This window comes from Halichoerus grypus, chromosome 6 (assembly GCF_964656455.1).
Source record: "Halichoerus grypus chromosome 6, mHalGry1.hap1.1, whole genome shotgun sequence".
In the NCBI taxonomy this organism is placed as follows: Eukaryota; Metazoa; Chordata; class Mammalia; order Carnivora; family Phocidae; genus Halichoerus; species Halichoerus grypus.
In genome coordinates, this window is record NC_135717.1 from 50,510,149 (window position 1) to 50,536,642 (window position 26,494).

Sequence of the window (26,494 nt, forward strand, 5' to 3'; positions counted from 1 at the left end):
ATTCTGAATGATCACCTAACTGGATAGAGTATATTCTTAGCAGCAGAGTGTTCCCAATCAGTGCTTTGAATATATCATGCCACTCTCTTCTGGCCTGCAAAGTTTCTGTTGGAAAATCTCCTGCTAGCCTTATGATTTTTCCCTTATAAATTAATAACTTTTTTGTCTTGTGCTTTAATTTTTTTTCTTTATCACCTATATTTTGTGAATTTAATTACAATATGTCTTGGTTTGGCCTGCTTTTGTTGATTTTGTTGGGCATTCTCTGTGCCTCCTGGATCTGAATATCCCCAGATTGGAGAAGTTTTCAGCTATTATTTCTTAAAATAAATTTTCTGCCTTCTTTTGTCTCTCTTCTTCTGGGACTCCTATAATATGAAAGTTACTACATTTGATGGAATCACTGGGTTTCCTAAGTCTGTTTTTATTTTGCATAATTCTTTTCTCTCTCTTTTGTTCAGCTTGATTACTTTCATTAGTCTGTATTCTAGGTCACTAATTCATTCCTGTGCTTCCTCCATCCTGCTTTCATTTCATTTATTGAGCCCTTTATCTCTGCTGTTATTCCTCATCTCTGTGTTAAGGGTCACACTCATGTTTTCCACTGTTTTCTCAGGTCTGGTGAATAACCTTATGATCATTGTTTAAATTCCCTTAGATCTCTGGCTGTGGCCTTGTCCTGTTCTTTCATTTGGCATACATTTCTCTGTCTTCTCATTTTGTCTGCCTCTCTGTGTCTGTTTCTGTGTGTTAAGGAAGTCTGTGTGTTAGGAAAGTGTCCTTTGCTCTTGAAAGTAGTGATTTTATGAAGAAGAGGTGCCCTTCAGTGCAGTGTCCCCTGTTCACCAGAACCTGGCACTCAGGAGAGTATCCTATGGGTGTTGTGTCTGAGTCACTTTTCCTTTCAGTACGGTCATTTGCACTGACTCTACCTGTTGGGGGCTGTGCTTGCTCTCTGTGGTGTTAGTGAGATCCAGGCAGGCCAGTTGTGAGGGGCCGTGCCCACTGGGGAACTTGAGAGCAGGGTGGTGGTGTTAGCAAAATTTGCACTGGGCCACAAGTCCTATGCCGGATCCCTGGAGGCACTATGGCAGCCAGGGGATGTGTGCCAGGGTGGCCAGGGGCATGAGGCTGAGCACAACACGTGGGGTGGCAACTGTGCACCTGGTGGCTGAGTGGGGTACATGAGTGGCCTTAACAAAATTTGCCTGAGCCCAGCACTGAGGCCAGCAGGCTTGGAGTGGGCAAGTCCTCAGTAGAACTTGTGCATGTGGTCACTGTTAGCAGGTTAGGTAGCAAGTATCTGGGCAGCACTGCCTCCCACAGGTGGCTCTGTGTTTTTGCTGGGGGTCAGGGAAAGAAAATGGCACCTACCAGGGGCGCCTGAGTGGCTCAGTCGTTAAGCGTCTGCCTTTGGCTCAGGTCATGATCCCAGGGTCCTGGGATTGAGCCCCGCATCGGGCTCCCTGCTCCTCGGGAAGCCTGCTTCTCCCTCTCCCACTCCCCCTGCTTGTGTTCCCTCTCTCGCTGTCTCTCTCTCTGTCAAATAAATAAATAAAATCTAAAAAAAAAAAAGAAAAAAAGAAAATGGCACCTACCAGCTCCCTTGTTTTCAGAGAACCCTCAACATGATCCAAAATCAATATGAACAGGTCTGTCACCCATTTGTTCTGGCATTGTGTATGTAAACTGCCATTTTTATGCTGCCTCTCTGGGCAGGCTGCTGTCTCTTTAAGGGCAGCAACCCAGCTACCACTTGCCTTCCTGGCTCACCAGGTGCTGAGTCAGCTGACTTTTAAAGCTCCAGGCTCCATGTCCCCCTGATTTTACAAACCTAGAGAATTCAGGCCCTCTGGTTTCTGAACTTCCTAACCTTTCAGATGTAGCTTCTTCTCTGTATTTAGTTGTGGAGTCTGTTCTGCGAGTCTTTGGGTCACTCTCTAGCTTATTGACTTGGATGTGGGTGCTTTCTCGTTGTAAATGTGGGATCAGGTGAGCTCAGGGTCCTCCTACTCCACTATCTTCCTGAGCTCCTGCCTGGTAATTTTTTAAAAGTGTTCTTTATATGTCACTAACACTTTCAATGAACCAAGAAATAGTCATTGAACATTTACTCAGCACTGCTTTAGGTGCTGGAAATATAATTTCAAACACAGTAGATGGAGTCCCTGACTTTAAGGAATGTACATTTCATGGAAGAAAACATAAAATAAATACAGACAAATAAATGAATATGCAAATGTGGAGAACTGATACATAATATAAAGAAGCTAAAATAGGATTGTGTGGTAAAGGGGGGCAATGGGTGGGGTGGTGGTGACATGCCCTCTAGATTGCTCAGGGAAGAGCTCTTGGGGTGAGGTGAGTTTTGACTTGAGACGTAAAATGTAAGGAGGCAAGCCTGAAAGTATCTGGGGGAGCACATTAGAGCAAAGGAGCAGAAAATGCAAAAGTCCTGGAACAGGAATGAGCTTGGTGTGTTTGAAGGGCAGAAAGGAGGCCTGGGGCCTCTAGGAGTGGTCAAGGGAGAAGGTAGGAACAATATAATCGTAGAGACGGGCAAAGAACAGATCATGGGGGCCTTTTAGGTCCTGTAGAGGATTTCACGTTTTATCCTAAATGTGATGGGAGCCCAATGAGGAGTTTTAAGCGGGAGCTTCAGATGATCTGATGATGTCTTCTTTCTGTTCCACTTGCTCCTTGGCCTCTGGCTCTGTTTCCATCATTCTTCTGACAGTGATATGGCGAAGGTTACCCATTCTCTTCTCTTCTTCTCCATGGCACTTGGCCCAATCACCCAGTCTCTTCTTCCTTAAAATCCTCTCTTCCCTTGAGTTCCATGACACCCTCTCTCTAGAATTTTATTCCTCATCTCTGCCCTTCCCTGACTCCTCGGTCTCTTTTGTGGGATTCTCTTTTCCATTTACTCTTAATGGTTGCTATTCTTCAGTATTGTATTCTGGGCCCTAATTCCTCCTTACTTTACACACCCAACCAGGAAAATATCTTCTATTGCACATGCTTCAAATACAACTCTGTGATAATGATGTCTTTAGCTCAGATCTTTTTTCCAGGCTCTGAGCTTGTGTGTCCAACTGGCCCCTTCACATCCTCACATGGATGTCCCCAGGTACAAAAAATTTACTGTATCCCAAACTGAATTTGTAAGCATTTCTCCAAAGCAGTGCCTCCTTCTACACTTCCTGTCTTAAAGAATACCACCCAATCTAACAAGTTGCTCAAGCTAGAATCAGAGACGTCATACCTGACTCCTCTCTCTCCATCACCCTCAACATCTGATGACTGGCTCAGTTTAATCTGATTCTTCCTTCATAGCATCTTTCCATTATGCCCACTCTCCTCTACCTGCTCCACAACTGTCCTGATTTGACCTTCTCACATCTCTTGCCTCTGTCAGTGTCATGCTACCTAACTAGTCTCACTTCCCTAGGTCTTGTTTCTCTCAACTGCACTCAGGCTGGTATTTTTTTTTTTTTTTTTTTTTAAGATTTTATTTATTTATTTGACAGAGAGAGACACAGCGAGAGAGGGAATACAAGCAGGGGGAGTGGGAGAGGGAGAAGCAGGCTTCCCGTGGAGCAGGGAGCCCGATGCGGGGCTCGATCCCAGGACCCTGGGATCATGACCTGAGCCGAAGGCAGACGCTTAACGACTGAGCCACCCAGGCGCCCCACAGGCTGGTATTTTTAATGTGCAAATCAATCACACAATCTCCTACTTAAAAATCTGTGAGTGGCCCTTCACCCCAGGCCCCTTTTCCTTGAGGATGAACCAATACCCCTAAGCATGACTTCAAAACCCTCCATGATTTGGCTGCTGCCTACGCTCCTCCAAATTGATTATCACTCCCTGCCTCCAAGTCCATGCCCTGATCATGACAAACTATTGGCAGTCCCTTGGCCACCCCTCCTCTCACTTCTCTCAAAGCTCTTCTCTCTGCCTACACACCAGTCTTTGGGTTACACCTCTTTTCTCTTTGACAACTTCAGGTCTCAGCCTAGAATTACCTCCTGCAAGAATTCACCAAATTATGCCCTACTTCCAATCCCAGTTTTCCCCTCTCATATGCTCCTATTGTAGCACCAACCACCACTTTTTTTTGAGTGAAATAGAGAAGAAAGCATCCCCCTCCCTATTTAGACCACCACCCAAAAAATCTGCTTCCTGATGAGAGTAGATATTGGCATATCTGGGTCCAGCAGAAAGGAATCCTAGACTCCATTTTTTGAAAATATCCCAGCATAGTAGGAGCAAAACTATGATTGAGTTTATGAGAAGAAAGAGGGATCAAGTGTGTTGGGGCATGAAGGATCTATCCTATTTTCTTGGGCATAGTGCCTGGTGAGGTCAAGTTCCCAGGGAAGATTCAACAGGAATCTTAAGCACTACAATGACCTGAGAGAAAAAGCCATACAACCTGGAGAGGCCAGGTAGGTGAGAATGTGAGATGTCTTGTTGCCTTTCTGCATGGATGTCCAAACAAGCACATATCTACACAGATGCTTAAGCATCAGGTGACCCTCCTGCCTCCAAAACCTTAGTAAATTATAAGCTCCCAGAACTTAGACTAAAGCAAGGAAAAGGGGGAGAAATTATACATTAACTGAAAGCTGAGCTTCCCTGGTGACATAGGAACTCAAAAAAAATAAAGCCAAGTTAAAGAAAAAATAAAGACATATTCCTTCCACATCTGAGTTATAAACTGAGATTTGTATTGCTCCACTCATTCTGAATAGTAATCACCTATTTATTTGTTTATCTCTCTAACTAGACCAAAACATGCCTTGCTCAGACCATAGAGTCTGACTAATAATGGTGATCAATAAATATATGTGAGAAGAATAAATAAATGAATACATGTTTTAGAATAAAAAATGAGTCACAATTAACTGTGAATCTCAGTCTGCTGGGGAGAGAGACAAAGATACAAGGAACTATGGAGCAGTGGGTTCTAGTAGAGATACATATATGGGGCAATGGGAACACTGGAGGGAACAACTAAAATTCTTGCTGGAAGTCCAGGAAGGCTTCATGGAGGAGATGACATTTGTGCTTAGATGTAAAGGTAGACAACAGGTCTTGATAACCAGTTGGTTGCTGCATCAGGCCTAGCTAATGATTTCCCCCATTTATAATTTGGATACACACTATTTCCACTGAGGGTCAACACAAAAAGTGTAAAGATGCATCAAGGAGGGCACTGAGTCCAGTGCTTTCTAGATGGCCTCAATTGTTCAATTTGTAGCAAGAGCGCTGGGACCAGTGCTTGCTAACAGAAAGCTTCCTACTGCCATGCTCCATGCTGGAGCAAGGGGTCAGAGTCTAGAGAAGGGATGAGAGGAACAGGAAGAAGGAGAAGGAAGGAGAGACTGGAAGTTTTGTAAAGGTGGAATGGAAGGGTCCAAAGAATAGAGGAGCCCACTGCTCCTCAGGTCAGGCCCTGGCTTGAATAAGGATTTGACATTTGCAAAGCACATGGCTCTTTTGTTTGTTGTTGTTGTTTTCTGTAAAATGGTCATTGGCCTGAACAATATTTAAGAAAACTGACAACCTTCTAGTCTCAGATATCCCACTCAAAGGCCCATATTGGTGGATCCCTGGAGGAAAATTTTGGTCAGGATTGGGAGGTAATGATCTACAGAGGAAGAGAGGGGAAGCTGGTTGCAGATAAGATACGAAGAGAGGGAGAGAGGGGTAGGTTCTGACCCTTCATACCTGGTTAGTCCTGGTATCTCTGATAGGAGAGGGTTTTGTGTTTTTGTTTTATTTTGCTTTGTTTTGTTTTTCTCAAGAGGGATAAGCACACTTTCTTTAAGGAAAGTGCCTTTTAAATCCTACCTTTGGACATATACTGATATGATTTGAATACTCTGGCTCTTTTGTTTGTTGTTTGTTTTGTTGTATTTTAATATAGAGTCTACAGCCAAAGAGCCATTTTGTGGAGCTCCCCAGTCCCACCCAAATTCTGTACATATGAATATCTGTCAAGAATAAGAATAAAAGATTTTTTTTTAAGATTTTATTTATTTGACAAAGAGAGAGACAACGAGAGAGGGAACACAAGCAGTGGGAGTGGGAGAGGGAGAAGCAGGCTTCCTGAGGAGCCAGGAGCCTGATGTGGGGCTCGATCCCAGGACCCTGGGATCATGACCTGAGCCAAAAGCAGACGCTTAACGGCTGAGCCACCCAGGTGCCCCTGTGAATGGGTATTAAGTTGAGGTTATTATAGACTCTGAGTAACTGTTCCACTGGGGGCTCAGCATGTTTCAAGAAGCAACATGCATGGTTGATAAAACATTCTACTCTTCTTGAGTCATCACAGAAACACTAAGAAATCAAGCATTCCATCAAAGAAAGCATTTTGTGAAAATGAACCCACTTACTGAAAGAGCGAGTCTTCAGTGTCCTTCTCCCCTTGTCAATAACCAGTATTTATGGGAAGCATTGAGTTTCCTTTTTTCCCCTCAGTGTCTCATCTTGAATGCTCTGCTCCATGAGGGAGAATATTTTCACCTTCTCTTGCCTTCTCATGGTCAGACCATTCAGGTTCTTTGTGACATCAGCTCAGTCAATGTGAGGTTTCTCAGCCATCATGCTTCATGGTCTGTGATGAGTCAGGCTGGACCTCTAATTTATTTGGGGACAGCAGTAGATTGTGGGGTTGGATGACAGCTTCAACCATAGACCCCACCTCTCCCACCAGCCTTATTAGTTATGTGGCCCCAAAGTATTTAATCAAATTCTCTGATTTTCATTTATTTAGTAAATCTAAAGGGCCTCTGTGAGGGTCATGAGTTAGTGTCTAAGAATATGTTTTCTAAGCTTTAAAGTGCTATACATGTTTAAGGTATAGTTCTTATCTTCTTTCGGAAAAATTAAGAAATTTCCTCTCATTGGGGATTTTCGCAATTTCTAGTTAGTGATAACTTCTTTCCATTGGCAGACAGCATTTGTTGCAGGCTGAATTGTGTCCCTCTGAAAGATACTGAAGTTCCTAACACCCAGGACCTGTGGAAAGAGGGTCTTGGTAGGTGATCAAGTGAAGATGAGGTCATTAGGGTGGGCCCCTAATCCAATATGACTGTGGCCTTATGAAAAGGGGGAATTTGAACACAGAGGCAAAGACACGTAAAGAAAGAAGACAGCCATCTATAAGCCAAGAAATGCCTGAGGCTACCAGAAGCTGGAGAGAGGCCTGGAACAGCTTCTCCCTCACAGCCCTCAGAAGGAACCAGCCTTGCCGACACTTTGATCTCAGACTTCTAGCCTCCAGAACTGTGAGACAATAAATGTCTGTTGTTTAAGCTACTCAGTTTGTGGTATTTTGTTATGGCAGCCCCAGGAAACTAATACATTATTATTTCTGGAAGACCTGAAATGCCCTCTAGCTGAAGTTCTGAGCAAGAATCTTTTCAGTCTCCAGCAGGGGTTGTTCTCAAGCAAAATAAGAATGGGAGGTCATGATCTCAAACTTGCTGCCTTTGGGAAGGTTTCTGGGGTTTAGATGGCTTGCTATATCTAGCTGGACACACGTGGACCCACATCACCTGTATGGGAGGCTGATGTGTGGGTACCTGTCCTCCCTGTACCCTCACCTCCACTGCCTGATTTCATATTGTCAGGCTTGGATCCGTGAATGCTTACAGCGGAAGTTGAAAGTGCCTAATTATATAATTTTAAATTTTTCAAGTCAAATTCCACCGTATTTGCACACCGAAACCATTATGAAGGGTTACTCTCAAATATAAAATGAAGATTCGTAAAACTTCCCTATGCATGTGGCTCAAGTTTGAATTACAGCCAACCCTTGTTTTTTTGTGGTGATCAATAAAGAAGTCCCTAGGGGTGCCTGGGTGGCTCCGTGGGTTAAGAGTCCGTCTGACTCTCGATTTTGGTTCAGGTAATGATCTCAGGGTCATGAGATTGAGCCCTGTGTTGGGCTACATGCTGGGCGTGGAGCCTGCTTGAGATTCTGTCTCTCCCTCTGCCTCTGCCCCTCCCCCACCGCTTGTGCTCTTGTGCGTTCTCTTGGAAGGAAGGAAGGGAGGGAGGGAGGGAAGGAAGGAAGGGAGGGAGGGAGCAAGGAAAGAAGGAAAGGATGGAGGGAGGAAGGAAGGAGGAAAGGAAGGGAAAATCCCTGTAGGGCAATGGTATCAACCCACCCTGCACATTAGCATCACCTGGAAGTTTTAGAAATACTGATGATGCCTGGGTGATACCGCCCTCAGAGATTCCATTTCGATTTCATCTGGAGGATGTCCTGGACGTTGAGATGTGAAAGCTCCAAGCCAAGATTGAAAACCACTGGGAAAGCATAGGTTCTGGAGTCAGCCACACGTGAGCTGGGATTGTGGTCCGCCATGTAATTAATGGCTGTGCACTTCCCCATTTGTGAAACAGGGGTGATAATAATACATACCTCATAGTCTTTTTTTTTTTAAAGATTTTAATTATTTCTTTTTAGAGTGAGCCCACATGAGTGGGCGGGGGGAGGGGCAGAGGGAGAAGAAGAGGGAAGGCAACAGATGCCCCACTGAGTGCGGAGCCTGACCTTGGGCTCCATCTCAGGACCCTGAGAGCATGACCTCAGCCGAAATCAAGAGCTTCACTGACTGGGGACGCCTGGGTGGCTCAGTCGGTTAAGCGGCTGCCTTCAGCTCAGGTCATGATCCCAGGGTCCTGGGATCGAGTCCCACGTCGGGTTCCTTGCTCGGCAGGGAGCCTGCTTCTCCCTCTGCCTGCCTCTCCCCCTGCTCGTGTTCTGTCTCTCTCTCTGACAAATAAATAAATAAAATCTTTAAAAAAAAAAAAAAAAAGCTTCACTGACTGAAGCAGCCAGGTGCCCCATACCTCATAGTATTTATGTGAGCATTAAAAGAGATCATGTATATAAAGTGCCTGGCCCATATTAAGTGTTATCAGGAATAAATATTTCCTTTGACTGTCTACTTACAGATTTCTGGTCATGTTGGGTATTTAGAAAAGGTATTAAAAATGGCCCTACACCACGACATCACAAAGGCATACAGTTGGCCAATCATAAAACTTAGATCTGGATGATGAGAAGTCTTGAGTCACAGCTTGTGATTCATCTGGAAAAAGAAAAAAAAACTGTAAAAGGTTAATTCTTTTAAAAGGAAGTTAGAGCGGAAACCCTTGAAATATTTCTATATTTCTCAATCTGCTCTGACAAGTTTTCTATACTCTGTGATTCAACTCAAAGAATGGAAATCAAGTTAACAGGAAATAAATGGCCTAGCCTTATTTTCAGGGGGTCATGGAGGTCAAAGGTGCTATAGGAACAAGAAGCATTTTACAATTAAGCAAAGTGAAAATCACAGACATAGTGGGTTTAACCTCTCTGCACCCTCTGCCCCTACAGGAAATACTTGCCTTCGACTCCTTTTGATCTTTATTTGCCTGTAAGGATTATGTTATTAAAACACACACATAGACATTAAAGGAAAGGCCATAGAATAATCTACCCCCATTTTCACAGAGAATTCACCATCTCAGAAAACTATTTTCAAGTTTTAAGGTGAGTGATTTGAGATCCCTCCTTTGTAGAAAAGAAGCATGGCCAAAATGGGGCAAGAACCACATTATGTAGTTTGTGTTATAACTGTAATATATGTTAAATATTCAGTTATAAAAAGTTTCCCTTTGCATTTGTAATTGTAAATTGACATATTCATTTAAACATTGTCAACAAGAAATCAGAATTCTCACTTTTTAATGCTTCAGTGGAAAGAAAGCCCTTAAGGTTTGATATCACACACACACATACACACACACACACACACACACACACACACACCTCATTTTAAAGATTCTATCAAGCCTTCCTTTGAGAATGAATTACTCTATTTCCTGATCGAATAATGTCAGCCTAATGGCTAGGATACACTTGTTTTTATTCTATAATAATGTGAACAATTTTCATTTTCTCTTTTTATTTAATACTTTAAAAAATACAATATGCTTTCAGGAAAATAGAGAAATTAGAAAAACAATGGCTGGTTAAAAATGAAATCCAGATTTTTCTCTCTGTGTTCCCAATTTTCGTAAAATGCATGCTCTATAAACAAGAGAAATGGTCAAACAAGCTTGTTTCCAAGAAGCCTCACCCTTTAAACAGAAGACACCCGGAGGCGTTCGGGGTGAGTAAAGTTTACCGTATGTGTGCAGCCATAATTCCGCAATTAATTCGTTTTGAGCTTTGTGAAAAGCATGCTTTGTCCAACAGAAAGAGAGGGTTTTGTCATTTTCACCGGTTACTTCATCCTAACCCTCAATCGCCTGAGCCTGTTACATTCTTTTTTTTCCTAGACTGAGTACTGTACTTGTTGGCTACATTCCTTTTTCTTTTTTTAATCCCCTTTTGTTAAGGTGACTGTCCAGAGAAGCATGCGTCAGAGGTGGCAGTGCTAACTTAAACCTTAAAACTGTCTTTTCTGTTCCCAAAGCCACGCCTGTCCAAACAGCTATGGAATGTCCTAATCATTTAAAAAATAAAAGGCACTTTGGCCGGTGAACTGCCAACATCTTACCATCAAAGGTCTTCACCACTAGATTAGAAAATAGCTTAACATCACCTAGCTATAATTGAGAAGGTTGGATGTGATTTGAAGAAGAAAAGAAAAATGCAGCTGAATTTAAGCAGAAAATCACAGGAGTAAGCCACATAGGAGTAAAAAAAAAAAAAAATGAGACAAATTTTTAGACCCCTGTTTTTCAAAGAAGCTTCTGACAGCTTAGAAGTAATGATTTCATGAATAAGAACATGATCTATAACCACGTAGGTGTGTGGACATACCTAGAAATGTAAGATCGGAGACAAACTTCAAAATAGGGCCATGCATGTTTTTTAAACTACTCTATATCTCCCAAAAGGATTACTAAATAGATACAGTAATACAAGAGGAGGTCATAGATCTCTGATTATAAAAAGAAATACATGGAGAGAAAAAGAAATACATGGAGAGAACTTAGGAAATAGCAAACATGTAAAAGAAAATAAAACGATTGAAGTTATGCTAGCTGTCTACAGCTGTACCACCCCTGATGCACCCAATTTCATCCAAAATGATGCTAGTCATTGTATTTTTATATGTTTCTTAACAGTTGTTTTTGCATTCCTGCACATAAGTGTGGATACTGGAAGTCACAAACTTGAAGTCTCTCAATGTGTTTTGTTTGGTCCTCGCTCTGTGTGTGTGTGTGTGTGTGTGTGTGTGTAAAATCTTAAGTCAACCATACAAATCAGAATTCACCTAAAAAAGTAAGATTTCTGTCATCCTTGAATGAAGGGGTAACTTGTGGGCTCCACCTGGTACGGCAAGAATAGATTGGGTAGGACTCCTGCCCCCAGAGGCTCGTCTCTCTAGCGAGCCGCTCCCACTCCTCTGTGTGCTGTTCCTTAATATTGCTGAATTTCCATGGCGAGTAATTACACATGTGTACAGTATAGATAGATTTTTCTGTGTCTGGTCTTCAATAAGAGTGGGAAAAAGAAAGATGGGTGGTAGGGGGAGGAAACATAATGGTAAAAGAGAAAGAAAACTGAATATTCCAGAAAAACTGGAGAAAGGAAGATTGTTGCATTTTAGTGGACCTCTTCCTTGCCAGTTTCACTCACTAGGATGCCTCTGTGGACTGTTGGCAGTTGAGTTTCCAATCCCTGGTAGCAACACAAAATATTGATAATATGTTATATTTAACGTACTATGTCCTACATTTTTTCACTTATTTGGAAAGGTTTTCAGAGTTATTCCACCAAAGCATGGCTTTAATGGCTTCATAATATCCCATTTTGTAGTTACAAACATTGTAACATAGTTACAACATATTCATGTACCTTAAATTGTTGGACATTTAGGTGGCCTCTAATAGGTCATTAATATCATTAGTATTGCAATGAATATCCTTCTGCATAAATCTCGAAAATAAAAACCTTTAGAAGTGAAATTTCTGGGTCAAATAGTAAGGATATTTTTAAAAAAATTTTTTGGCACTTATTACCAAATGGCTTTCTTGACAACAGTTTAAACATTCACCAGCCATATATGAGTGGGCCCATTTAATTGTACCTCATTCTACCATTACATATAACCATTTAAAGATGTTTACCAATTTAATGGGTAAAACACTGTATCTCATTGTATTTTAACTTATATTTCTTGATTCTTATAGAGATTTTATATGCATATTTTTGCTCTGGTAGAGTATGTATAAATGACATATATGAGGGTTGAAGCAGGGGTTGTTTCCTCCTATATAGGACCAATTAGGGATGGATGTTTACAAAGGCAAGCAAGTGGTCATTATATTACTATAGTTATCTCACTCAGAAAGGACGCTGAGAGAAGTGGTTTTTAAAGGGAGGTAATGGATGATCAGTTCATCTTCAGAGATCTAAGAATAAACCTATGGTGGGGTGCCTGGGTGGCTCAGTCAGTTAAGCATCTGTCCTGGGCTCAGGTCATGATCTCAGGGTCCTGGGATTGAGTCCTGCCTCTGGCTCCCCAACAGTGGGGAGTCTGTTTCTCCCTCTGCCCCTCCCCCTGCTTGTGCACATGCGCTCTCTCTCTCTCTCCTCAAATAGGTAAATAAAATCTTAAAAAAAAAAAAGAACAAACCTATGGTTTCTGCTTTCTGCCTTGATCTATGAGTTAGATATGTTCATGGGAAAGTCTTATTGAAATCACCATGCTCATTAATTTAATCATCCAGTTGAATTACATTTTGACTTTAAAATGCTTTACACTTGTTTCTGATTGTCAATTACAAGATACCCGCCATGTACAGAATGAGAGTGACTCTAAAGCCAGACCAATGGGTTTCAAATCTTGCCTCTGCTATGACCCTACAATGATCATTTACCCTCTCTCTTACCTAAAAAGTTTCCATGCCTGTAAAATGAAGACAGAAATAATATCTGCCCCATAGGTTGTTATGAGGATTTAGTGAGTTAATTTTTGCGAAGACTTTAGAACAGTGTCTAGTACATAGTAAGTGCTATAGGTTTGTTAAATCAACACACTTTTCCTCTAATTTTCACTTCTAGGCCCTTCTACCTATAACTGTGTCTCAGCTGTTTAGTGATCTAAGGAAATGCTTACGTACACTAGAGGAAATTAAATATATTAAGGAACTCTTCACAATATTTTGTAATCTAAACATAATCTTTGGGCAGTACACTTGGATTTTCATATATTGAGATTATCTTAAATTGTGGCAAACTGGCAGCTGTGTTTTGTTTTCCTCTCTCTAATGAAGAATAAAATAGGAATTAGAGGAACCAGTTGGAGCTGTGTCATAAGCAGTTAGTAATTTCCAAACTTGTCAGTCAACAAAGAATTATTTTCACTGAGCTCGAGTCCCAATTTTTAGAGCATTAATGTAATTATAAGTGATTTTAAAATTTCTCATTAAATGGTGACTTAAGGAATCTTTGGCATCAATTGGCTATTAAGTTAATTGATTTTAATTTTTAATCTTTTACTAGAAGAGTTTAGTGCATTTTTTTTGTTTCTTCAACAATATAAATGGATATAGTTTCTATTCATTCAATACAGACCCTAAAATTACTCTTTAAAAGTATCTAAATTTTTCTTTTTTTTTAGAATTGTTGTAGCATACTTTGCATCAGTAACTCCTCAGTGTTTGAAAAGCAGAGCAGTGCAGGTCTGTGGATTGTTTGTAACAAATTGTAAACAGAGTTTATAATAATTAGGGTTAAGAGTTCACACAAGCATAGCAGTTATGTAGAGTAAATTTTATGTCTATTAATTCAATAATTTAAAAAGGGGGGTTTGATTCAGGGAGAATGATGCAAAGCTTATCTTTTCTTCCTAGTGATTCAAGGGCAATAGTCCTGGTCAGGCAGTCCTCCCCCAGGGGCAGAAATTGACACTGTCTCATTGACTGGCAACTTGGCCATTGGGCTTGCCTTGTCTCAAAAACTCAGATTTCCCTTTTAAAAACCGATGAGGAGTCCTGTCTGTAAGCACACAAACACCAGAGCAATCTGAAACTGCCATTTCAAGAAAAACAGAACAAGATTATAAGATCCATGTTGCAGGTTTTATTCCCAGGCCTGGGCCCTGGGGACTGTCTGAACAATACATCCTTTTTCTGGGCATTCCTTTGTCCCTTTTGGTGTAAGCCATGAATCCTAACAAAAGCAGACTGGGAATTCAAAGAAGGACATTACACAGCTTTGAAAATCTCATCTTCCATGGCAATATAGGAGTTAAAGCTTGAATTTCCTTTCATTCCCACTGTATGTATCAAATTTGGCCTCTGATTCCTTTGCATGGCATGAAAAGCAGCGGGCTGGGTGTGAGTCTCCTCTCTCTTCCTTTCTCACTTGTAAAATATGCCTGGCAAAGACCCCACACTCCCCTCCCCCAGCTTGAATCCACTTTGCCCTCCTGTTCAGCTGACTAAGGTTCCAAATGAAAAAAGCATTCCTTCCCAATTGCTAGAAGGGCCTTTGCATCAGTAGAAAATATTTGGTACATACGTAGACCCTGAATAACATGTTTGGCCTTTCCCTATACTTAGCAGGTTTCGAAGCTATCTCTTTAGAGACCCTTTAGAATTTTAACAAAATAAATAATAGCAATTTTTTTTTAGTGTCCCATAATAGTAATTCTCAAGCCATTGACGTAGCAACAAAACACACGTCTCTGTTCATAGGCTTTCCATTGCATCAGGTGTTGTGAGCCAAACATGGAAGCACTTGAAATTCCATTCAAGTTATATTCATTTATCAAAAAAAGAAGAAGAAGAAAAACCGACCATCTTTGGAAGTTCGTCTCTACAGACATCATTAAAGTGAGGATATGTACAATACACATTTTATATAACTGAAGATTAATGGTTAACTATTCAAGTACAGATTTCTTCCAGCAGGAGCTGATGTGTGGTACAAAAACAAAACACAGCAGCTGTGTTAACTGCCAAGTCACTCTGTATAAAATAAATATAAAGATGCTGCCCAATTTATAAAACGTCAGCTTTAGTCCATCTGAGCATATCAATGCTACCACCAATTAAAAATGCATTCAACTAGCCAGGCTTAAGACAAGACGGCTGGGTGGCATTTCCTAATGCCCAATATTGATATCCAATATCTAATAAGATACCAGCATACTTCAATCATATCTCTGCTTTGTTGAAAAAGCAGTCTCAAATGTGGCTTTTTATGTTTGGCTTATAACAACTAAGACAAGAGAAAAGCTTTAAGAACTTTTAAATAAATGCATTTTGATGCCTACCCAATGACATCAGGATGCCTTTATAGACCACCAGAAATGAAAAATAATAATCACCGTAATCTTGCTATTTTTATTTAAGAATCAATCTAGCATAGGGTTATCAGATTCAGCAAATAAAAACACAGGGCCCATAGTTAAAGTTGGCATTCGGTGGTGGGGGGGAGCAAATAATTTTTTTATTGTAAGTATGTCCCATGCCCTATTGGGGAGGGCATACTCACACTAAAAATTTGCTCGTTGTTTCTCTGAAATCCAGTTTTAACAGAGTGTGTTATGTTTTATCTGGCAACCCTTGTCTATCATCATTACCACACTATGGTTTGCTATGTAAAGCATGCAAAGCTGGATCCTATTTCCAGGGTCAAGAACAAGTGCTGGAGATTCTGGGCTCGATCCATCTGCCAACTTTAAAACACTAGCACATCAACAAGACCAGGAAAGCTGCTTTCACAGAAGTAGAATGAATGCATTTCCAATTAGTCATTTCAGTTTCTTATAGGGACAGAGGGAACTTATCCACTTGAGGAGAAGTTAAGAGCTGGCAAATAAGAAAAAAAAAGCCTGGGAGAAACAGAAGGGGAAAGAATCTTTATCAGGAAGTAACAGAATTAGGAACAAATAAGTGTAAAGCAAGACTTCCTAAAAGAAAAAAAATTATTTAGGATAATCATATTCTTAGGAATCAAGAGACAAACAGAGAATGAAAAAGAGGACATTAAAAATGTGTATTTTTTTCCCTAGTGAAGGTGCTTTTATTTTTTATTATTTTTTTAATTTTTAAGTTTTTTACTCTCAGGAAGTTAGACATTTTGTGGGAGAGAAATTTCCTGAGACTTCATACCTGCTTTCCAAACCTCTCTTCAGGAGTTAGTCTAACATCCCGCTGATGGAGAAGGCCTGTTTTCTTTTGTTCTTTGGCTAATTCACACCTCCAGGTGCTTCCTGGTACTCTGACATATGAGCTTCCACAGATCTTCAGCTTTGGCTCCAGTGACATTGACTACGCCCATGTGAGAGGCTATATGACCTGGTAAACTTTATGCTTGCTGACTTTTTCTCAGCATTTTTCGGGGTCTTCTGCAAGGTCCTGGGTCTGGTGTGAAATGCAGATTCCTGGGCTCCTGCTGTTGTCTCCCTACTGCGATTCTGCCTTTCAATGTGCTTTCCAGGTGACTTTAAGCCCAATACCTGTGGAGATCACAGGCTCATGGGGCTTGGGGTTTCCTTTGGATGGAAAAGGCACAGACTGTGGGGTTGCTTCTGTTTGGATTTGGGTTTGGGTTTCTGTACTTGGAAAGAGGCAGGGATAGCACAAAACCCTTAGTTATATGAACAGGAGAATGTTGAGTCTTGCGCTGGTAATAGTACGACAATTCATGAATATTGCTTCTTATGGATTGGATTCTTTCTTAACACATAGGGAGCATTCCAAAGAGCCAACTATTGAAGAGCCATTATAAGCAACGACAAAGTAATCTGAGTTTTTAAAGGCACAAATTTATGAAAATATGAAAAAAAGAACACAGATCAAATTAAATCCTGTAATTCATACTGTGACATGGAGGAAGATTATATTTTTTGGCCTGAGTTTGCGCAAGGCTAAGTAACCTTAACCTTTGTGTTTTATGTATAGAAATTTTATTCTTGCTTTTCCTGACTTACAGATGAGTCGTTGGCCCAGTTTTTTGTTTTGTTTTTTTTAAAGATTTTGTTTATTTATTTGACAGAGAGAGACACAGTGAGAGAGGGAACACAAGCAGGGGGAGTGGGAGAGGGAGAAGCAGGCTTCCCACAGAGCAGGGAGCCTGATGCGGGACTCGATTCCAGGACCCTGGGATCATGACCTGAGCTGAAGGCAGATGCTTAACGACTAAGCCACCCAGGCACCCCCGTTGGCCCAGTTTTGAACCGAGCAGTATTTTTGTCTGTCTTTAGTGAGCAAATCACTCTGATGGGCTTTCTCTTAGTAGGAAGGATCCATCTGATGCGAAGCTGTTCAGAATCAGGAATGTAGTCCTTGGAGGAAGGGGAAAAGGAATCCGCGATATAGAAAACGTGGGCTTACTCCAGAGGTATGTAAGGAAACACTTGGTCCTCAGCGTTGAGAAAGCAAAGGGCAAAATATTCTGTGTGTTTTGGACTAAATACGACCTTTAAAAGATCATTCATCTCCCTCGTCACCAAGTACTTCCAGGAAGTGGATTTCAAAGTGTGTCCTGAAAGCTAGGATCTCTCTAGGGAGCCCTAGGAATAAAAGCATGAGATTTAAGCAACCCCTCTTACCCATCCCTAACCTGATCCCAGCCCCAGTCCTACCCTTGAGCAGAGGCTCTCTGCCCAAATATTCCTCTCTGCTGGAGGGGGGGGCATGCCTGCAATGGTTGTTCCTGGGGTCCCATAGGCACACCTTCTGGGTCCCACCCCTCCCCCAAAGGGCGACTAGCCCTGGGAGCTCCCGCCATTTGCTTACTTTCTGTGTGCCCAAATGTCCTCATCTGCATTAACAAAATGGGGGTGCTTCTGGTAATTCACCTCATTAACAAGTTAGTTATGAGGACTGAACAAGTTTATACCCTGAAAGAAATGAGAACAGTTCCTTCTACCTAGTAATAAACTTCCGCTATTGTCTCTTTCTCTACTTGAATTTGGTGCAGACTTTTTTCAGAGGAAAGTTTCTACCGCCTTAAAAAGTTTTTGGAAGGACTAATGCCTTAAAATGTTATGTCATGGTTTATGAGCATGCTGTTGTCTTTTTGTCCTGTGACCAGAAGCCAAGTTCCTCCCCCTTTCACCCATTAACCCTCAACCCCAAGAGTTAAGGCCTCCTTCCCTGTCTTTCCCCAGATCTGAATTCAGTGGTGTGGGGGGTTCATGATATAAGAATGATGCCGTTACAGTCACAGAAACTATTTCATTATAAACTTTTGTTTTTCTCTTGCTAACTTTCTAAAGGGAGAAACACGTTACTAATTATCTAAGCCTTTGAAACCCTTTGGAGGCCCACTCTGCACAAATGTTATTATTATCACCCACATTTGGTGACGTCCTTGGGGATTAGAAGTGTTATGTACATGTTCCACATTATTACTTTGTGGCCCAAGATCCCCAGTGGGACAATAATACAGCCCAGGAAGAAGCATGAAGCCCCAACGAGGCAATAGTTGGGGTAAAAGGTATAAACTTCTTTTTAATTTCAGTATAAAGAGGATTGTACTTCTGAAGAGAGTCATTTCCAGCCATTAAGGAAAGTATATTTGACTGTAGAAGAACAAGCATATGTTGGCTGAGTGTTTGCTGCATATTTTGAGGATGGAGTCCTTCGAGAAAAGGGGGATGGGAAACGGATTTAAAATGCTGTGAGGGGGCATTTGGAGTTGACTAGGAAAACTTCCTGATAATAAAAGCAGCATGCTTCCAATAGCTGTCACCACATCTTTCCCTGTAGAGACTCTGGAAAGAACAGAGATCTTCTTTCTTGGTAGGTTCTGCCTAAAAGCAAGAGACAGGAATCCTTCCTCCTGGCTGATGATTTTAGGTAGTAAGGTATTCACAAAATTTGAATCGTATCATGTTCCCTTTAAATCTTTACTATTCCTGGGGTGGCTGGGTGGTCAGTGGGTTAAGCATCTGACTCTTGGTTTCAGCTCAGGTTATGATCTCAGGGTCCTGGGATGGAGCCCCCCATCTCGGGCTCCATGCTCAGGGCAGAGTCTGCTGGAGATTCTCTCTCCCTCTGCCCCCCACCCCCCGCTAAAATAAATAAATCTTTATTCTTCCTTGTTGGGCAAGTCCCTGGTTCGTGTGAGTGTCTCCTTAACACCCCCTAACATTGGTTAAACTCTCTTTTCAACCAAGAGAAAAAAAAAGCCCTAGATCAGTGCCTTTAGCTGGTTTATGTGTCTGGGTCAATTGTTTTATTAGACCAGTGAAGCTGATTTTCCATTTATGGTAATGATCTTGAAAATTCCTTTTAAAATAAGTGTAGGAAAAGGAGAAATTTGATGGATAAAGAGAGACTATCAAGTAAAGCTCATGTGGCACGCAGCTCTGAGAGGAATCTTAGTGACCTGAGAGACTTTCTATCTGGAGCCCACTGTACCAGATGATTTCAAGGTCTTTTATCTCCAGATCCTGCTAGGACAGGAGGAAGAGCTTCAGCTGTAGAGTCTTAGCTAGAACTGGGGGAAAGCAGAAAACCATGCTTCAGAGGAAGTGCTTTATGAAAATAAGGAATCTGTACACTCACAAAGAAACTACATCAGCAGAGAGGAGATGCTCTAGAGATGCTAGTGGAAAATAATCCTACTCTTGAGATATATATATATATATATATCAAAATATGTATTTATTTTCTAAAATCTGCTATGCACAGTTTCAGATGATCATTGAAAGGATGTTCAGCTTTAAAGGAAGGACAAAAGATACACAAGTTGAGGGAGAAAAGCCCACACCCTTTTCCCTTAACAGTCAGAGATTCTACATCCCCTCCCTCATGCTATTTACAAACACAAGAAAGAAAGGAGAAGAAAAAAAAAGCGGTGTAGCAAAATCACTGCCAGAAAACACACAGTAAATTCTAGCTTGTTAGCAGCCCGATTCCAAATTATTTTAAAAAAACAAATCCTAACAGTCATGTAATTCCAGCCTCTGAGGGGAAGCTCTAAGCCGGATGCTAGTGTCCCAGAACCCAAGACACACACACACACACACACACACACACACACACGAGTGTCCCAGAACCCAAGACACACACACACACACACACACAAACACACACACGAGTGTCCCAGAACCCAAGACACACACACACACAAACACACACGAGTGTCCCAGAACCCAACACACACACACACACACACACACACACACACACACACGAAGAAAGAAACCTAACCAGTCTTCTGACAGGAATATGAAAGCAAAAATCCGCGAGGCAGGAGGAGTGCCCCAGAGGAGGAGGCTGCGTGCAGCTTGCCGTAATCTGTAAATGATTGCTGGTAAAGTCTGGAGGCTTCAGGCTTGATCTGTGTTTGTTCCAAAAGAAAGCCAAGGAGGACGGTGTTAATAAAGAGAGATTTAACCGAGAGCTGTGCTTGGAATAAAGTGGGCTACAAAAAGGTCAAATTTGATCAGTTGGAGCAGATTACAGGGGCTTTAAAAGGTGGTGTGGAGAAATGAGCCGGGCCCGGGAAGTAATATAGCGCAGGATTGATGTGGGGGTGGAGAGCAGCCGGGACGCGCGAGCGCTTATCGGCCGGGGAAGTGGGCAGAGCCGGCGCCCCGCCGCCCGGCCCGACGCGAGGCCGGCTCCCCCTCGCCCCGCTCCCCACCCCGGGCCTGCGCTCGCCTCCCGCCCCCAGACCATGGTGTCCCTAATGTCCGACTTGGAGCCACTCAGAGACTGGAAAGTTTTAAGGTAGGCCTGCTTTTCTTTCTCTCCCCTGGCTGTCCCACTCGCCGCCAAGTTCCTCCCCGCCCGCGGGGAAGCCGGTGTCGTCGGAGCCGCCCGCGCCGGGCCGCCGGCGGGACGAGCGGACCTCCTGCCCCGCGCGCCCAGCCCAGGCGCACCGGAGGCGCGGGGAGGCCTCGTCTGCCGGAGGGGGTGCGGGGGCGGGGGGTCACGGAGGGGCCCGTGCTCGCGAAGTGGGGGGCCCGCACCGGCTTCCCCGCAGACCCCGCGCCCACGCTCGCGCCTGCGTCCCCGGGGCGCTCAGCCGGCCGGGCGAGCAGGGATGTGCCCGACTCTTCGGGACTTCGGCTGAAGAAGGCGGACTTCTTCCAGAAAACCGTATTCCTCCTCCTCTTGTGAGAGAGTCTGGGGAAACGTGGGTTCGTTTTCCTCCTCTTGGCCAGGTCTAATTTGGCAAAGCCAGTCGTATGAAAAGCTCAGCAGACCCTAAAACTGAATGAGTACAATTTATGAGCTGAGGTCTTCTCGGACTGCTCCTAAGAAGGTGAACTCTGACCTCTTCATCTCTCAGAGGCCCAGGAAAATTAGAACACAAGGAGCGCAAAGGGGCAGAGCTCATGCATCACCCCCACTTGGGTCTAAGCTGGCCCCTTTGGTAGGCTTCAGGAGGAATTTTAGGTTTCACTTAACACCAAATGCTATTTCCCAGCAAAAAACCACTTTGGGCAATTTTTGAAATATGAAAGTGTTAAATTAAGGGATTTTTATCAAAAGTCGTTCTACATGATGTCATGTTGTCCCAAATACCTACTCCCCAAGCATGGTTCCATTGGAACCAAACCAAGACCCAAAGAAGGAATAGAAGTGTGTACCTTACTGGGACCTCTTTTTCCTGACATTTATCTTGTATTAATTAGCCTTACTTATTTCCCTCTTAAGAGTTCTCCCTTAGTGTTTGTCTAATTGTATTCTTTTTAAAAGCCCACAACATAATAGAAAGAGCAAATAACGAAAAAAATGGCCCATCTTCATTTTAATTTCCTTATTTTAAATCATACATCTTGTTTTCTAGAACTTTGTGCTATACATGTACATCATATAGTATGTGCCATTTTATAATCTGCCCTTTCTCGAGTTAAATATCAAATGTATTTTCATGTTTCTGCCTATTCTTCATAACCATAATTTCAATGACTAATGAGGCACCGTGATGTTGATGTACCTTATTTTACTAAATTACTCTGTTCATTGAAAATTTAGATTGTTTCCAGTCCTTGATTTGTATGAACAACAACACAATGAACATCTTTGTGCTGATAGCTTATATACGTGTATGCGTGTGCGTGTGTGTTTTAAGTAGTCTTTTCAACTCATTTACTTGGAAACAAATTTCTTGAAAAGTTATGCTTAAGCTATTAGTGATGTGTTGGTAGTATTTCCCTTTTCTGAAGAGTAAGAAAAGGGCAGAAGGTTTTTTATTTTCTTACTGAAGGACAACATAATGGGATGTAGTATTTATTGTTCATGTACCTGTCATGGTATTTAGATTCCTTAAAGGACTTCTGACTGCATAGGGTACAACTCTCCCATGAGCTAGCAGCCCAGTGTTATTGATGCACTGTTCTGGGTGCTAAGAAAGATGAGAAAGGTTCTTATCATGCAGATGGTGGCTGCAAGAAGTTCATTGTTGAGAAGCAGGTGAGACCAGGTGAAATACTACAGGAAAGGGACAAGGGATTCCTGGGGTTCCAGGGAGGCAGAGTGTCCATCTGGAGCATCAGGAAAGGGTTCCTGAAGTAGGTGACATTTGAGAAAGGTTACTGAAGGATCCACGCACATAGCTTTTTGCTTTCATTAAATAATTCCCAAGATTTCTAGATGAAAGGGCACAAACATTTTTATGGGTCTGTCTGTGATATTTTCTTGTTTGTAGGTTTAAATTTTATTTTTAATCAAGAAATGGAAAAGTACTTCTGTAAGTGTTCTTTTGATGTAGCTATTCAAATAAATTTTATTGTGCTTCTTTAACTGGATTAGTAACCTACTTTTAAAATTGAAATGTTTCTTAAGAGTGCTTTTAAAAACATTGTTTTGGGTGATTAACTTATTAACAGTATTGTGCAAGTGTATAAGGTGGACCCTAGCTCAGAAATGTGTGTGACTCCGATTACAAATTGTGGCAATGCAGCCCTCCGAAGGCCTTTTTAGATAATGATCCAGGTCTTAACCCATTTAAAACTCAGTGATACTGTTGTCTTTCCCCTCAATGTGTGCCTAACATAACTGAAGTTGACTTTGTGGCTAAAATAAGTAAAGCTTCACAAACTGGGACTGGCAAGGCCTGAGAAAGAGCGACATTTTTACATTGACCACTTAGGGTACCCCAAGTTAATTCTGTCCATACCTCTTCTTGGTAAGCATTATTCCATCAGCTTTTAACTATGTTTAATCCTCTCCTGGGATAAGGGATTATAAAGGGGCTAGTGTTTATGGATTGCATTTTAAATTCCATAATTGTGTACAATGAGGCATCCTTTTGGCTAATTCTGATTCATTGAGCCATTCGCCGGCCAGCAATAAGAGGCTGCCTAGCATACGTGGGAGGAGGAAAGATATAACATGACCTCATAAGTGGGATAATCTAGCAGGAGAATGAAGAGGTGTATGCTAATGCCATACAGGGCATTATGTGTGATAGGAGTTATGTCAGTAAAATGTCCGAAATCCAGGTGTGAGAGCCCCAGTTACAATGCAGAAAGGGGGCACCATTGCTGCCCTTGTCTGATTAACAGATGAGCAGAATGCTTGCTATATACCGGCGGAAAGGCTTTCAAACCCACATAACCTGGAGTATTTTCAGGTGTTTGCTCCAGGCCACATACCTGGGGTTCTGCCACACCTCGTGCTCCTGAAAAGTGATCACAGGGCACAATTTTTAAATCTGCTTACGTCACATTTCAGTGTTTCAACATACGACCTGGTGGGGGGCATCCAGGTTCAGGTCATAAACCTTTCTCAAGAACTGCATATTTGATGTCCTTCCGGCCTAGGTCCATTTTGTCAAATGGAAAAATCAAGTGTGGGAAGGGTGTGTTGGCTGTTCTAATTACGGTCTACCTCAATGGGCATCACTTCCACCAAAACACACGCCAACTATTTTCACCAAGGAGACTCCCCTCTTGACCATCAAGAAAGCACAAACACAAAAGCTTCACTCAAAGATTCAAAATCCTCTAAAAATCAAGAAAAAAATATGCTTAGCACACAGAGGAGGAAAAAGGAAGTGACAACAAAAGGAACAAGCCTGGCCATATGATTAAATGAGATTTAATATTCACTGATACTTCTTGGGGGAAAAAAGTTGACAGTTGGGGGGGAATTAACCAGGCGGAGATCTGGATACCTGGCCTCCCTGGTGCCCCTGCCCAGCCCCTGTATCACTTCTGTGGAAGAGTCTAGAAAATCCCAAGTCTAGTTTAACTCTCCCATTGAGAGATGAGAGAGTTGAGCCCAGAAGATGAAGTGATAAATGAGGTCATAGAACTCATCAGCAGGACAAGTTGTCTCCACTCCCCCATCTTCTGAGGGGCTTATTCACCGCCTTCATTTCCATGCCCATCCCTCCTCCCCCAATTGAGACGCTCAGCCCAGACCTGTCCTCAGAGCTCCCAGACGTCTCCTCAGCAAAGCCAATTGTATGTCCCAAAGATGACTCAAGGTTGCAAACTGTGCATATAATCTCCCCCAAGACCTGGCTCTTTTCCGGTGTTCACAGGCTTATGAATCACGCGGCTATCCAGCCAGGTACTCAAATCCGAAAGCTACGCATCCTCCCAATCCCTCATTTCCCCCTCTTAATTACATCCTCACGATCACCAGCTCTTGTTGATTTCAACTCTCAGACACTCACAGACTCTCCACTTTCCTCCCCTTTCCTTGCTGTCGTTTTGTTTTGCTCAGAATTCCACACTACCTCCTCAAGCATTTCGCTGCTTCCGTTCATGCTCTTGTGGCCTATTTTCCACACAAGAGGAATGAGAACACTTCGGAATCCATAAATCAGATCATGTAACTTTCCTATTTAAAAGCCTCCCCTTTACTCTTCAAATAAAAGCCAGTATCCTCATCCTGACCTACAAGACCCCATCTGACCTAGCCCCTCGACTACGTCTCCAGGCTGCCTCCTCCCTCTTTCCCACAGCTCATCTTCCTCCACCCTCTCTGGTCCGCTTTCTCTTCCTCAAACAAGCCAAGCTTAATTTGGCCTTAGGATATTTGCATCAAGGACTCTCTTTCCTGGCCTGGAAATCTCCTTAGCTGTTTGCAGGGCAGGAGGCTGCTTGTCATTAAAGTCTTAGCTCAAATGCCATCTCCTCAATGAAGCCTTCCCTGACCCCCCTAATTTAAAGTTGCCCAAAGTCACTTGATAGCATATCTCCTTGATAGGCTGAACTATATCCAATTGCCAGTATTTAGTAATTTTTGGCCAATAAAAATCTTAATTTCGTGTAGTTCAACTAATATTCTCTTGGTAGCACTTACTAATACCTGCTATTTTCATATGTACTTATTTATTCCCTCTGTTCCCCCATTAGAATAGATGGTTTGTGTGATAATTGGTGTATAACCAGTACCTAAGATATTTCCTGGCACATAACAGATAACGAATGAATTAATGAAGAAAGAATGAAGTGGTCAGTGGTTGTCTCCCCCTCATCGATTTTACACTCCACGAGGCCAAAGGCTTTATGTATTTTGTTCACACTGAGATGCCAGTATTTATCACAGTGGTCGTGCTGTGTGATGTGGAATGAATGAAGGACTCCTAACTCCCAGTTGAATAATCTTATCTTCAGGTTCTCATTCCTGTTCTAATGAAATGCAGTTGTGTGACTGCATTTGATAACATGGAACATTTCTAAATTCTCTGAGAATCAGATAGGTACCTATTATTCAAGCAGAATTTATTCTTTCTACACAAGAGAATGATCTAGACCAGGGGTTGGCAAAGATAGTAAATACTTTGGGTTTGGGGGGTCACACAACCTCTGTTGTAACTACTCAACTCTGCCAAGGTAGCGTGAAAGTTGCCATAGGCAATATGCAAATGACTGAGCTTGGGTGTGATGGAATAAAATTTTTTTTTCTATTTTATTATGTTATGTTAATCACCATACATTACATCATTAGTTTTTGATGTAGTGTTCCATGATTCATTGTTTGCATATAACACCCAGTGCTCCATGCATAGCGTGCCCTCTTTAATACCCATCACCAGGCTAACCCATCCCCCCACCCCCTCCCCTCTAGAACCCTCAGTTTGTTTTTCAGAGTCCATAGTCTCTCATGGTTTGTCTCCCCCTCCGATTTCCGCCCCCCTTCATTCTTCCCCTCCTGCTATCTTCTTCTTCTTTTTTAACATACAATGTATTATTTGTTTCAGAGGTACAGGTCTATGATTCAACAGTCTTACACAATTCACAGCGCTTACCATAGCACATACCCTCCCCAATGTCTAGCCACCCCATCCCTCCCACCCCCTACCACTCCAGCAACCCTCAGTTTGTTTCCTGAGATTAAGAATTCCTCATATCAGTGAGGTCATATGATACATGTCTTTCTCTGTTTGACTTATTTCACTCAGTATAACACCCTCCAGTTCCATCCACGTCATTGCAAATGGCAAGATTTCATTCCTTTTGATGGCTGCATAATATTCCATTATATATATACACCACATCTTTTTTATCCATTCATCTGTTGATGGACATCTTGGCTC

The 26,494-nt window shown here is 42.2% G+C and overlaps 1 protein-coding gene across 2 annotated transcripts in view; it reads left to right on the top strand.

Moving 5' to 3' along the window:
* The window catches only part of CELF2 (CUGBP Elav-like family member 2), an 806,829-nt gene that overhangs the window by 280,727 nt on the left and 499,608 nt on the right, over positions 1-26,494 (top strand). The window contains exon 1 of one of the 2 annotated variants that reach the window (XM_036112678.2): positions 20,637-20,721. The exons of the other annotated variant lie outside the window; for it this stretch is intronic. Within the exon in view, the coding sequence (XP_035968571.1) occupies positions 20,669-20,721 (53 nt within the window). The 5' untranslated portion in view covers positions 20,637-20,668. Of the gene's footprint in view, positions 1-20,636; positions 20,722-26,494 lie in introns of those variants that run through there. 2 annotated transcript variants of the gene reach the window in all.